The following is a 14,930-nucleotide window of genomic DNA, read 5'->3' on the forward strand; positions in this document are numbered from 1 at the left end:
CCTCCATGTGACTAAGTTACCTCCCACAAAGGTACAATAGCCGGAGGTAGATCTCCTGTCTGTAATGGAACCAGCCCAATCGGCATCTGTGAAGCCTTCCACTCTCAAGTGGTTGTGCCTTGCATACAACAGTCCTTTCCCTGGAGAGGACTTCAAATATCTTAAAATGCGATACACAGCATCCAAATGGCCACTCTTGGGAGCATGCATGAATTGGCTGACAACTCCCACTGCACAAGAGATATCTGGCCGAGTCATAGAGAGATAGATAAGCTTCCCCACTAGCCTTTGATACTTCCTCGCATCAACAAGAGAAGGACCACAGTCCTCTCCTAGTTTGTGATTCTGCTCAATAGGAGAGCTTGCTGGTTTCCAGCCTAACATCCTGGTCTCTGTCAACAAGTCAAGAATAAACCTCCTCTGACATATGTTGATTCCTTTCTTGGTCTTTAATACTTCTATTTCTAAGAAGTACTTCAAGGGACCTAGATCTTTGATCTCAAATTGCTGTGCCAAGTAGCTCTCCAATTTACCTATCTCAGCTGTATCATCTCCTGTGACCACGATATCATCAACATTGACAATGAGAGCTGTGATAGTACCATTACTCTGCTTGGTAAAGAGAGTGTGATCAGCTTGGCTCTAGGAATATCCATTCTTCAGAATAGCCTGTCAGAAGCGCTCAAACCATGCCTTTGGTGACTGTTTGAGACCATATAGAGCGTTCTTAAGGAGGCACACTTTCCCTTCAGCTGAAGGCATCTTGAAGCCTGGTGGAGTTTGCATGTATACTTCCTCTTCCAAGTGGCCATGAAGGAAGGCATTCTTCACATCCAACTGATATAAAGGCCAATCTTTACTGGCAGCCAAAGATAAAAGAACTCTTATTGAGTTATGCTTGGCCACAGGGGCAAATGTCTCCTGGTAGTCAATTCCATAGACTTGACTATACCCCTGGCCACCAACCTTGCTTTGTATCTCTCAATACTGCCATCAGATTTATACTTGATTGTGTAGACCCATCTACATCCAACTGGGACAGGTCCCTTGGGAAGGTCCACAAGGTACCAAGTACCATTCTTCTCAAGTGCCATCATCTCCTCAAACATGGCTTGTCTCCATTTTGGGTCAAACATAGCATCAATGAAATAAAGGCAAGACCTGTAGGAGAAATTGCATCATAGGAAACAAACTGGGATATAGGATTAGTACAAGTTCTTTTCCCTTTCCTAATAGCAATAGGAAGGTCCAAATCAGGTGGAGTAGAAGGAATGTCACCTGATTGAGAAGAATGAATCTCACGATGTGGATCTGGATCTGAAGAGGACTCTTGGTAGGTCTTCTTTCTAGTATTATGCAAGCCTTCACCTTTTTGGTATGTAATGTGGTAATCCTTCTCCTTACCAGAACCACTTTCAACAACCAAATCTGTATTCCCCCTTGGTTGATCATCAACCTCAACCACATCTACAGTCCTGTGTTTTCCAATGTCAAGCATAAAAGGGGATGTAGGTAGAGGAGAAAGGAAGAAATCATCAGTAGCCTGTTCACTCCCACACTTCTCCCCTCTGAAGAGGATGCTAAGAAGGGACAAAGAAAGGGACAGACTCAAGAAAGGTAACATCCTTGGAAATGATACATCGGTGGGAAGAAGGGTGATAACACTTGTACCCCTTGGTAGTAGAAGAGTACCCAAGGAAGAGACACTTGAGAGCTTTGGGGTCAAGTTTAGTACGAGAAGATTTGTTAACATGCACATAACAAACACAGCCAAAGACTCTAGGGGGAAGAGAAAAAGCAGAGGCCTTGGGAGATAAGATGTCCAAGGGAGATTTGAAATTAAGAAGCTTGATAGGTTTGCGATTGATAAGAAAGGAAGCAGTGAGAAGAGCCGCAGACCAGAAGGTCTTAGGGATATGCATGCCAAACAAGAGACTACGAGTGACCTCTAGTAGGTGGCGATTTTTCTTCTCAGCAACCCTATTTTATTGGGGCGTGTCAACACACGCTAGCTGATGGATAATGCCATGAGTAGTAGAGAAGGTTTGAAGGCGACCAAACATGTACTCTCCCCCTTTATCAGATCGGACAATTTTGATGCGAGTCTCAAATTGAGTAAGAATCATTTGATAAAAATTCTGAAAGGCATCACAAACATCACTCTTATGCTTCAGAAGAATAGTCCATGTGGCACGTGAAAAATCATCAACAAATGACAGAAAGTAACGATAGCCAAACAAAGAAGGAGTAGGGGAAGGACCCCAAACATCAGTATGCACAATATGAAAAGGAGCAACAGTTCTATTACCATGATAAGGATATGAAGACCGACAATGTTTGGCAAACATACATGGTTCACATTGAAAAACATGAGAAGGGGCAATAGAAGAAAATAAGTAAGGCAATTGTTTCCTCATTACAACAAAAGATGGATGGCCAAGATGACGATGCCATAACATAACACAATCCACAGAACTACTATCATTACGGCTACACACATAGGAATGAGCTGTGGGCAAAAAAGGATAAAAAAGATAGAGGCCTTGCTCCTTACGTCCACTACCAATGATCCTCTTCGTCACCAAATCCTGAAAAAGACAGTAAGAAGGAAAAAATGTGACACAACAGTTGAGAGATTTTGTCAGATGACTCACAGATAAAAGATTCAGTGTAAGGTTTGGGACATGAAGAACAGAAGTGAGGGAAATAGATGATGTCACAAGGATATTACCCTTACCAGATATGGAGGAAAGGGAGCCATTAGCTACCCTAACCTGATCCTTACCAGAGAAAATGGTATAGGAATCATAATAATAAGACGTACCAGTCATGTGGTCTGTGGCACCAGAGTCAATGACCCAAGACTGGGCAGCAGTAGAAGCTGAGGTGGAGACCTGTAAAGCTGAGGATGATGAGAAGCCAGCCACACTAGATGTAGAAGATGTGCTCAACTGTGACACAACCCTGCGAAGCATTGCATCCATAAAGGTGGAGTCATCCTGTGGGGCATCAGCCTCAGTCTTCGCGGAATGAGCTCGAGCTCCCCCTCTATGGCCACCATGACCACACGTACCAGGAGGGCGACCATGGAGAGACCAACACCTATCCTTGGTGTGTCCAGTGCGTCCACAATGATCACATTTAAATCTGTCCCGCCCAACTCCACTGGCACCAACTTTCTCCACAGTACTGGCTTCCTCACGGTTAGGCCTTGGCCTCTACCACCTCCATGGGTGTCCCGAAAAGAACTAGAATTGAGGGCTGACCTCTCATGAGATGATGCTGGTGGTGGTGCCATAGTAAGCCGCCGGGTCTCCTCGCTCTGTAGTAACTACGACTTCCAAGAGAGTGAAGGGGAGACCGCCTAACAACTTGAGTCTAAGCTCATAGTCGGGTTCGAGACCACCAAGTAAAGAGAAGACATGCTCTTTTTCAAGAGTTAGACACACCTTTGCTTCATCCTCTGGGTTGGTCAAATGAAGGTCCTTGTGGTGGTCATACTCCTCCGTAAGACTAAGAAACGCTCTGTAGTACTCAGAAATAGTACTGTCACCCTGCTTTAATGAGTGAATTTTTTGATGGAGCTGATAGACCTTGGCAGTGTCACCTACTTTGTCAAAGGCCATAGAGACACTATCCCAAATAGCTTTGGCAGTTTCTTTCCTCATAAACCTTCTCCCAATCTCGGGCTTTATGGAGAAGATCAACCATGTCATAACTGTAGAATTTTCAGTCTCCCATTTATCAAAAGTAGGTGAACCAGCTGCTGGAGCCTTGATAGTACCTGTGATATATCCAAGTTTTCCCTTACTCCTAAGGGAAAGTCTCATAGAATGTGACCAATCCAAGTAATTAGGACCATTAAGCTTCACAAAAGAAATCTGTTGGTGAGTACTCTCATAAGCCAACTGAGGAACAACATTAGTGGGCTGTGAATCAGCAGTACCAAGCACAGATGTATCCGAATCAGGCATGATGGCAGGAAAATGACACACTCAACCCAAACAAGAACACCAGAGACAAGTGGGGAGTACACACTCAACCCAAACAGGCAAGAAATCTAATAGACAAACTAGGATAGCACACTGCCGAAGCAGTCCCAGCAGCAAATCCTTAAGAGGACTTAAATCAAGCACTTCTAGTGCATTTCAACATCATTCCAGTAGACAATCCCTGATAACACTGTACCACAAAGCTTGCAAGGAGTAGCATCAACTTCAAACAAGAGGAAAGACCTCACAAAGGCTGTGCATACACATTTCTCAACCAAGAGAGCATCAAACCGCAGCTTAAATGCAAGAAAAACAGAGACTATACACTCTCGGCTTTACCTGGGCAGTACATAGGATCCCACGAAAAAGAGTTCTGCTCATATGGCTTCTTCAATCAGCAAGGGAGGACATAGTCATCATAATAGGTGTCCTAGGGTGATGCTAATGGACCAAACCAAGACACAAATACAAGAAGAGAGAAGAGAACAAAGAACCTGCAACCTGAACCTGGCGGAACTTCTGGCAGCAGCTGGGTGAGATCCAAATCTTCTAGGGAGCTTCAAAACAGCTCAAGTAGGGCCTTCAATCATCTAAAGAGGCTAGAATGAGCCTATTCCATACTCTTTAATCAAAGCTTTACATAAGAATCTCCTCTTTGGAATCCTTGGGCACAAAGGATTTCAAAGAGAAGAGAAAAAATGGGAACAGGGACTGAACACGACTCTCAAACCCTGAGCCTGCTCTGATACCAAGTTAGATTTTAGGTTGAGAAGGTAAGTAAGAGAGAAGGAAGAAGTTGGAGGAGGAAGAAGATGGCAAGAGAAGAGAGAAGAGAGAAGAGAATATTTTAGGTTGTAATCGATTGTGTTGGAGAGACTTCTCCATACACCTATATTACTTCAAACATAATAAAGAGAATTACATCCACCTCCCTAGGGAGGTACAAGAGAAATAAAGAAGAAAAACAGAATTACATAATAAGGCAACTAGTAATGGGACTAGTTCCTAAACTACTCCTATTACATGACTTCTAACAATCATCTCCAGGGACTACAATATCATCAACATAGACAATGAAGGCTGTGATGGTACCATTTCCCCGCTTGGTAAAGAGAGTGTGATAAGCTTGACTCTGGGAATATCCATTCTTCAGAATGGCCTGTCGGAAGCGCTCAAACCATGCCTTTGGTGACTGTTTGAGACCATATAGTGCCTTCTTGAGGAGACACACTTTCCCTTCAGTTGAAGGCATTTTGAAGCCTGGTGGGGTTTGCATGTACACTTCCTCTTCCAGGTCACCATGAAGGAAGGCATTCTTCACATCTAACTGATATAATGGCCAATCTTTATTGGCAGCCAAGGATAAAAGAACTCTTATAGAATTGTGCTTAGCCACAGGTGCAAATGTCTCTTGATAGTCAATCCCATAGACTTGACTGTACCCCTTGGCCACTAACCTTGCTTTGTATCTCTCACCAGTACAATCAGATTTGTACTTGATTGTGTAGACCCATCTGCATCCAACTGGGACACGTCCCCTGGGAAGATCCATCAATTGCCAAGTACCATTCTTTTCAAGAGCCATCATCTCCTTAGACATAGCTTGTCTCCACTTTGGGTCAGACATAGCATCAGTAACATTCCTGGGAATAGAAACAGTAGAGAGAGCAGCAATAAAGGTAAGACCTGGAGGAGAAAGAGCATCATAGGAAACAAACTAGGCTATAGGATTAGTATAAGCTCTTTTCCCTTTTCTAACAGCAATGGGAAGGTCTAAATCAGATGCAGGAGAAGGGATATCACCTGATTGAGGAGAATGAATCTCAGGATGTGGATCTGGATCCAAAGAGGACTCTTGGTAGGTCTTCTTCTTTCCTTCAATATGTAAGCCTTTACCTCTATGGTATGTAATATGGTAATCCTTCTCCTTACCAGAACCACTGTCAACAGCCAAATCTGTATTCACATACTATGCTTTCCAATGCCAAGTATAAAGGGAGAGATAGGTACAGGATAATGAAGGAGATCAGCAGTCTGTTCACTTCCACACTTCTCCCCCTGAAGAGGATGCTGAGAGGGTGCAAAGAAAGGGATAGACTCAAGGAAAGTCACATCTTTGGAGATGAGACACTTGCGGGAAAATGGATGATAGCACTTGTAACCTTTGGTAGTGGAAGAATACCCAAGAAAGAGACACTTGAGAGCTTTAGGATCAAGTTTAGTGCGATGTGATTTGTTAACATGCACATAACAAACACAGCCAAAGACTTTAGGAGGAAGAGAGAAAGCAGAGACCTTGGGAGATAAGATGTCCAAGGGAGATTTGTGGCCAAGAAGTTTGGTAGGCATGCGATTGATGAGAAAGGAGGCAGTGAGAAGGGCCGCAGACCAAAAGGTCGTGGGAACATGCATGCCAAACAAGAGACTATGGGTGACCTCCAATAAATGGCGATTTTTCCTTTTAGTAACCCCATTTTGTTGGGGTGTGTCAACACACGCTAGCTGATGGATAATACCATGATTAGTAAAGAAGGTTTGGAGGCCACCAAACATGTATTCTCCCCCTTTATCAGACCGAACAATTTTGATCCGAGTCTTAAACTGAGTAAGGATCATCTGATACAAGTTCTGAAATGCATCACAAACATCACTTTTATGTTTCAGAAGAACAGTCCATGTAGCACGAGAAAAATCATCAACAAATGACACAAAGTAACGATAGCCAAATAAAGAGGTAGTAGGGGAAGGTCCCCAAACATCAGTATGCACAATATGGAAAGGGGCAACAGTTCTATTACCATGATATGGATATAAAGAACGACAGTGTTTGGCAAATATATATGGTTCACATTGTAAAACATGGGAAGAAGCAATAGAAGAAAATAAGTAAGGCAATTGTTTCCTCATTACAACAATAGATGGATGTCTAAGACGACGATGCCATAACATAACACAATCCATAGAACTACTATCATTACGTCCGCACACATAGGACTGAGCTGTGGGCAAAAAAGGGTTAAAAAGGTAAAGGCCTCGCTCCTCACGTCCACTACTAATAATCCTCTTCGTCACTAAATCCTGAAAAAGACAGTGAGAAGGAAAAAATGTGACACAGCAGTTTAGAGACTTAGTCAAATGACTTACAGATAAAAGATTCAGCGTTAGGTTAGGGACATGAAGCATAGAAGTGAGGGAAATAGAAGATGTCACAGGAATGTTACCCTTACCAGAGATAGAGGAAAGGGATCTATCGGCAATCCTAACCTTATCCTTTCCAGAACAAATAGTGTAGGAATCATAATAATGGGATGTACCAATCATGTGGTCAGTGGCACCAGAGTCAATGACCCGAGACTGGGCTGTAGCAGGGGCTGAGGTGGAGACCTGTAAGGCTGAAGAGGATGATGAGCTGGCCATGGTAGGTGTAGAAGATGTACTCAGCTGAGACACAACCCGGCGAGCCATTGCATCCATAAAGGTGGAGTCCTCCTGTGTAGCATCTGTCTCAGTCATCACTGAATGAGCTCGAGCTCCCCCTCGACGGCCACCACGACCACGTACGCCAGGAGGGCGACCATGAAGAGACCAACACCTATCCTTGGTGTGGCCAGTTCTCCCACAATGATCACATTTAAACCTGTCTCTCCCAACTCCACTAGCACCAACTGTCTCCACGGTACTAGCTTCCTCACGGTTAGGCCCTTGGCCTCTACCACCTCCACGGGTATCCCGAAACAAACTGGAGTTGAGGGCTGACCTCTCATGAGATGATACTGGTATTGGTGACATAGTAACACGCCGAGTCTCCTCACTCTGTAAACAACTACATACCTCACTAAGAGATGGAAGGGGAGACCGGCCTAAAAGCTGGAGTCTGACTGGCTCATAGTCAGAGTTCAGGCCACCAAGTAGAGAGAAGACATGCTCCTTTTCAAGAGTCCGATACACCTTTGCTTCATTCTCTGGGTTGGTCAAATGAAGATCTCTATAATGGTCATACTCCTCCAAAAGACTAAGGAAGGCACTGTAGTACTCAGAAATGGTTCTGTTACCCTGCCTCATTGAGTGAATTTTTTGGTGAAGCTGATAGACCTTGGCAGAGTCACCCACTCTATCAAAGGTCTCAACAACACTATCCCAGATTGCCTTGGCAGTCTCTTCTCTGATAAACCTTCTCCTAATTTCGGGCTTCATTGAGAAGATCAACCATGTCATGACTATAGAATTCTTAGTCTCCCATTTATCATAAGTAGGTGAACCAGGTGCTGGTGCTTTGATAGTACCTGTGATGTATCCAAGTTTCCCTTTGCTCCTAAGGGAAAGCCTCACAGAGTGTGACCAATCCAAATAATTAGTCTCATCAAGCTTCACAAATGAAATCTGGAGGTGTGTCCTCTCATAAACCAACTGAGGGACTGGTGTTGAAGGGGGCTGTGAATCAGCCAAACCAAGCTCAGAGTCTTCTGTACCAGCCATCTTGTAAGGAAAATGGCACTTGACCATATACCAGGGTACCAATCCAAGTGGGGAGTACACACTCAACCCAAAAAAGGAACCAAAGACAAGAAAAGAACAGAGACAGCTTGAGAATACTTCACCCTAATACTCTCCAAGAGGTATCATCAATCATAAACAAGTTAAAAATTCACAAAGGCTGTACACCAGCATTACTCAACAATAAGTCCAAGAAAAACAGAGCTCAGACATTCTCGGCTGTACCTGGGCAGAAAACAGAGCTCCACGAAAAAAGAGTTGTGCTCACATAGAGCCTTCAAGCAGCAAGAAGGGACACATGGACCTTGACAAGCACCCTTGGGCGATTCTAGTGCTCCATTCCAAGCCTCAAACCCATGCCAAGAGAGAGAGATACAGAAACTTCAAGCTGGAGCTGGCGGTAACTCTAGCAGTGGATAGAGAGGCTTCAAATCATCAAGAGAGCTTCATCTGAGCTCAAACAGCAGTTGCAAACACAAGGATAGGTTATATTAAACCTATTTCATGCTCCTTTCAACAAATTTCTTACATAGGGAGCTTCTCCTTGAAACCCTCTGTTCCCTAGGGTTTCAAAGAGAAGGAAAGAATGGAAGCAAGAAGCTGGATTCGACTCTCAAACCCTAAGGCTCTGATACCAAGTTAGATTTTAGGTTAAGAAGGTAAGTAAGAGAGAAGGAAGAAGTTGGAGGAAGAAGATGGCAAGAGAAGAGAGAAGAGAATGTTTTAGGTTGTAAGCGGTTGTGTTGGAGAGACTTCTCCACATCTATATTACTTCAATGATATTAATGAGAGAATTACAACCACCTCCCTAGGGAGGTAAAAGATAAAAAAGAAGAAAATACAGAATTACATAATAAGGTAACTAGTAATAAGACTAGTACCCAAACTGCCCTTATTACATGACCTCTAACACCTCTGTCATTAATGACAAGTCACATCATTCTCATTCTCTGATTCTGAACTGAAGAAGAGGCAAACAATGATGAAGAGAGGGGCGAAAGTCATAGAATCACTAGGGCTACATACTTATTACTTAATCAAAAGTAAAGTAGTAAAATTACAACTAAAGATACTCTACTATAATTACAACTAAACCTTCACAACAATAAAGACATAACACAACCCCCCTACATTACACTGTTTAATAACCTTCGTCATTTATCTCATCACTGTGCTAGCTGTTGTGAATGAGTAAGTTAAAAGAACTACTTCACAACTTTTATTTTCTTCAAGTTGACTTCAGATATAGGTTTTGCACTAGAGAATTGAAAATAGGCTTGAGATAATTCCCGCTCTCCTGTTCAGTGGCAGGTAATTAGGGCAACGAAGACATAAAAAGGATATAAAGAAGGATGAAAAACCACAAAAATATTCGGATGCGGGCAAAAACATATTACAAATAGGAGTTGGGGGATGTGGCAATGAGAGCCTAGCTTGGGGAACGTAGGTTAGCAAGTGAATCTATGGTGGAGATGTGAACCAGACAATTCATGCTCAAATATTTGACTATAAACGCAGAGAACCATTAAAGATTGAACCTAATTTGTGGCATGATGAATTGCTGCAATTCTTGTTTTTAGAATAGCTAACTAAAGCATAAATATTTGCTAGTTTTTTATGGGGCATCTTAATTTGTTATTGTAAGAACAGAAATGTACATGTCCTAGTTGCAATTTGTTCAGCATTTATGAATTCTTCTTCTTTTTATACTATTTTGTATACGTGTTGAATATATAATCTCTAAAATGCTAAGGTCTAGTTACGGCTTCAGCATAATATACTTCCTTTTTTTAATCTCTTTTTGTGAGTTAGTTTATTTAAAAGTTTTATTGTTTTGATAGACCACTCAGTTTTTTTTTTCTCTACATGTCAAGGTTATGGCTTAAAAAAGTGACTCTTGAGTTGATTAGAGAACCCAATTCATGATATAACATTCAGTGAGCGGAAAAATATTAAATGAGGGAACATATATGAAAGTCTTTCACCTTTGTTTTGAATTATAAGAACAGTGATGGAGGGTAGGTTCAGATAAACCCTATCCTGGTGAGAAACGCTAAAAAATGTCTGACAACTACCCAACAGCAGCAAAGCTCACAAATTGCAAGGCAACAGATGATCCAAAATTAACTAACTTATTGTCAAATGTGGTAGTGCATTTGATAAATGGTGGTTCACTACAATTTATTGGAGGATACTTGACTTCAACCAACACATTATGTATTTTGAATTTGTCTTGGTGTTTCTCTGTTTTACTTAACATTAAAGTCTTGTAGCTTATATATTAAAAATTGATTCATATTGCAGAAAACCATCTCTTTCAATGAGGTCACTGGTTTACACAAAGCAAAGACTGCAGGAATCTTCCCTAATGCGATAGAAATTGTGGCTGGCGGGAAAAAGGTAAGCTGTAATCTGCACTATATTTTGTTTAGTAGTGATATAAAAGCCACTGGGCAAGCCTTGGCACAATGGTTAAAGTTGTGCCATTGCAACCTGTTGGTTCCAGGTTCAAAACTTGGAAACAGCCTCTCCTGCGAAGCAGGGGGTAAGGCTGCGTGCATTTTCCTCTCCCAGACCCTGCAATAGCAGGAGCCTTCTGCACTGGGATGCTTTTTTTAGTGATGATATAAAAGCCACTCAATATGATTTTGGTGTTTCAAAGGTTTCCTTTTTCCTTGATTATATGGATGGTATTTCATCCACATAATAACAGCATAGTTGTCAAGGCGTCGCCTAGGCGTCCAGGCTGTTTTGTTGGGGCCTAGGCAACCTCTGCCTTATTGCAAGGCGTCTTGCACTGGTTGTTATTGGGGTATCGAACCCAGTATTGACCCTTATTTATGCCAAATATCATTTGAGTAAATGTTTTTTTACTTAAGATATTATTCATAAATAAGCAAAAAACCCTATTTGAATCCAATAAAAATAGTTAAAAATCAAATTCCAAAAGGATAAAGAGTCAACCCCCTAGTTCAAAAACAAAAACCGGATTTTTTATGGTAGGTAAAATTTTCAATTTTCTAATGCTGAGGTTTTTCTCAAATCTAAAAATTCTATAAATCTTAATGTGGTAAAACATTGCTAAAAACCAAAAGTGCGGTAGAATATTCATTTGTTTTGATATCTAAAAAAATATTTTCATTCAAAGCGATTTTGACAGCATTCGCGTATACCAAATAAGGTTTGACCGGAACATAACTTCTTTAATATAAATCAGATTTAAGCAATTTTGGATTCGTTGGAAAGCTGGTTTTGTGCTCTACCTAATACCAAAAGTCTCATGTGAAAATGAAATCATCTAACTAGTCAAACTTCTTAGAGAACAAGAACACTTCTCTAAATCGAGAACAATTTAATTGCTTATAGATACGATCATATTTCCTAAGCATAATATAAACCAATGTGAGACTAGTATAAACCAAATGTATGCTTGATTGTTTCAAACTTCCAATAGCTTGCTTCTTCAATTCTGTTGTCTTCTAGTTCTATATTGATTTTTGATGACTTGATGTGGCTTAATATTGGTTTTTGATGACTTGATGTGACTTAATGTGGCTTATGTTGATTTTTGATGACTTGAGAAGGCTTAATGTTGATTTTTGATGATATAAGGTATATATTGTAGCATACTAAATAATGTTAGAAAAGGGGGAAATAAAAAATAACACTTGGGGGCACCTTAGTCACCTAGGCGGGCGCCTTGTCGCCTAAGTGCTTAGACACCCCTCCAGCACCTTGGGTTGCTTTGCCGCCTTGACAACTATGAATAACAGCACTGCATTCTTTAAAGTTTCAGTTGAGAATGGTTGAGAGGAAGGGATTGAGAGAATAGATTGGCTTGTCAAAAATGATAGTGGCTATTCTTTATTTATAAGATGATAGCAATTACAACTATAATATGTTAGGTAAGATCAAGTCATAGCTCTTTGTTAGAGTTCATGTAATAAGGGTACTTTAGGAACTAGTTTATTGTCTAGTTACCTTATATTGTAATTTTCTGTTTTTACCTTTTATCTCCATAGGGAGGTGTATGTAATTCCTCTTATATTATTAGTGAAGTAATATAGGTGGGGTGGAGACAATTCTCCAACACACAACATTGCTCCATTTTCTCTTCTTCTCCTTCTTCTTCTTCAACCTCCTACTTTCATCTTTCCCTTGTTCCCTTGCATTCTTTAACTTCCAACTTGGTATCAGAGCACACTTTGTTGGTTTGAGAGTCGACTCACCTTCTTCTTCCTTTTCTTTCCTCATCCTAAGTTACAAAGGGTTCCAAGGAATGAACTCTTATGTGAAATGTTTAAAGATATCTTGGAAGAAGCATGAATGAAGACCATGGAGACACAAATGGAGGATTTTATTTGAAGAAATAGGGTTTGGAGCTCAAATTACACCAACCCAGCTAGGCAGCAAGTTACCACCTTCTTGGTAATTTTCTTTCTTTTCTTCATCCGACTGTTTTTGGATCTGGGGTTTAGCTCATTTGGATCTTTCTAGGGTGTGTTTGAACCCCCCATGGTCTCAGTTCATGTCCCTAAGAGTTGTTACTCCACAACTCCACTTTCTTTTGGATTATGAAGTACCGCCAGTCTCTGTTTTTGTCTGTGTTGCTTGTAAAGATGGTCTATGATATTTCACGCTGTTTGGTTTTGGTTCATGTTGCTGTATGAGATCATTGTGCCTTGAAGCATATGCTGGAGTTGGATTTTGTTGAAGTGTTTGCCTGGTTTGCTTGCTGGGCTGTGATTACCAGTGTTTGAAAGTCTTTTTGGGGTTGAGCAGTGGCTCCCCATTTAACTTTGGTTGTTATCTCTACTTTGGGAGTGTACTTCTTCATCATGTCTTGCAGCAGTGACACTACAGAGGTTGTCTCGAGTACTACTTCTCCTACTCAGATGGTGTTTGACAACACAAATACCCAGATTTCCATTATTGTGAAGTTGGACAATACCAACTACTTGGACTGGGCACATTCTGTGAAGCTCTCCCTCTGGAGTTAGGGGAAGCTTGGGTATGTTAATGGCACCCTCAAAGCTCCCAACCCAACATATCCAAAATGGGATGGTGGCAAGGCTAGGCCAGCCACTCAGCATGGGAAGTAGGATGTAGATTATGAGCTGGCTGAGACTTTGACCTGAGCAAGAATTAATGATTAGCTTGTAAATTAAGTTAGCTTAAGTCCTAGTAAATGAATTTAATTAGTGGTTAGCTAGTTAAGTTAATTTAATTAGTAGAGTTAATTAGTGACAAGATGGTTTTTAGTTAGTTAGTGATTATAATAGAATTAGTATTTTCAGTTCCTATGTTAGTCTAAGGACTTGTACGGTGGGTTAGTTGCTAAAAATTCCTAAGGCTGCTGAGTTCTTGAGTTAGAGAAAAGAAAGAAAGAAAAAGAGGATGAAGAAAATGAAAGTGAAGAAGAAGATGAAGTATAGGTAAGCAGTAAGCTTAGTTTCTTCTTCTCCTCTAGCATAGTTTTTTTATTTCTTAGATGGGTTAATTGATTAGTTTGCATATTGTTTACATAGGAGTTAAGGGATTTATATTGCTGAAATCCTAAATTGAAAGAAGAGATTGAAGAGGACGTTGAGCAGAGAAGCAAAGTTTGAAAGACCCATTTGAAGAGTAGATTGAATTCTTGAGGGGTGCTTGCACGTACTTAATTATCTATCAAACGTAGAGGTGATCAAATCGAAAGGAAACAAAGGTGAAGGATCATGGTTATGCATATGTTTGTAAGAACGAATGATGTGAGGGGAATATGGTTCTGAATTGATGTATGATTACTATGTGTTAATGATTTGAATGAATGAATGAAAGGAATGAACATGAACGAGTGTAATGATAAGAATGTAATACGATGTGTTTGTATGAAATGAAATAAGAATGGCAAAGAAATGAGGTTCGTATAGCAGTATGTATATGGAATGATATGTTTAGTACTGTAATGTATAGGCTGCTTGATTGTATGTTGATATGTGTTAAGCATGACTGTTATGTGTTTAATGATAGAACTGATTCATGTTAAGTTATGCTGATTCATATATTATGTAATAAGACATGATGCTTTTGTATCAAAATGAATACGTATATGAATGAAATGGGAAATGATTAAATGAATGCAAAGTCTGGACATGTACAAATGAAATGAATGTGATGTCATACATTTATATGAAAAGAAATGAAAGTAATAACGAGATGAACGTAGTACCCTTTGTGACTGCCATCCCATTCCAGTAGGAGAATAGGTACTAGATGAGGGAAGATGTAATACGTAAATACGTAATACGTGAAATGACTGGTTATAATCCTCCTTAGTGCTTCAGCGACTGGAATAAGGAGTAGACCAATAACTAGAGACAGAGACAGGAACTTATATGAGTGATTTACTAGTGCATGGTCCATGGTCCTCCCCAGTGCTTCGGTGACTGGAACAAGGGAGTA

General features: G+C 40.7%; 1 protein-coding gene across 3 annotated transcripts in view; it reads left to right on the forward strand.

Annotated features, from left to right (window-relative positions):
* Positions 1–14,930, forward strand: part of LOC122648896 (protein VASCULAR ASSOCIATED DEATH 1, chloroplastic-like) — a 145,188-nt gene that overhangs the window by 29,841 nt on the left and 100,417 nt on the right. For all 3 annotated transcript variants that reach the window (XM_043842195.1, XM_043842197.1, XM_043842196.1), the window contains one exon: positions 10,791–10,886. In XM_043842195.1, coding sequence (XP_043698130.1) covers positions 10,791–10,886 — 96 coding nt within the window. The remainder of the gene's footprint in view (positions 1–10,790; positions 10,887–14,930) is intronic.

This window comes from Telopea speciosissima, chromosome 1 (genome assembly GCF_018873765.1).
Source record: "Telopea speciosissima isolate NSW1024214 ecotype Mountain lineage chromosome 1, Tspe_v1, whole genome shotgun sequence".
In the NCBI taxonomy this organism is placed as follows: Eukaryota; Viridiplantae; Streptophyta; class Magnoliopsida; order Proteales; family Proteaceae; genus Telopea; species Telopea speciosissima.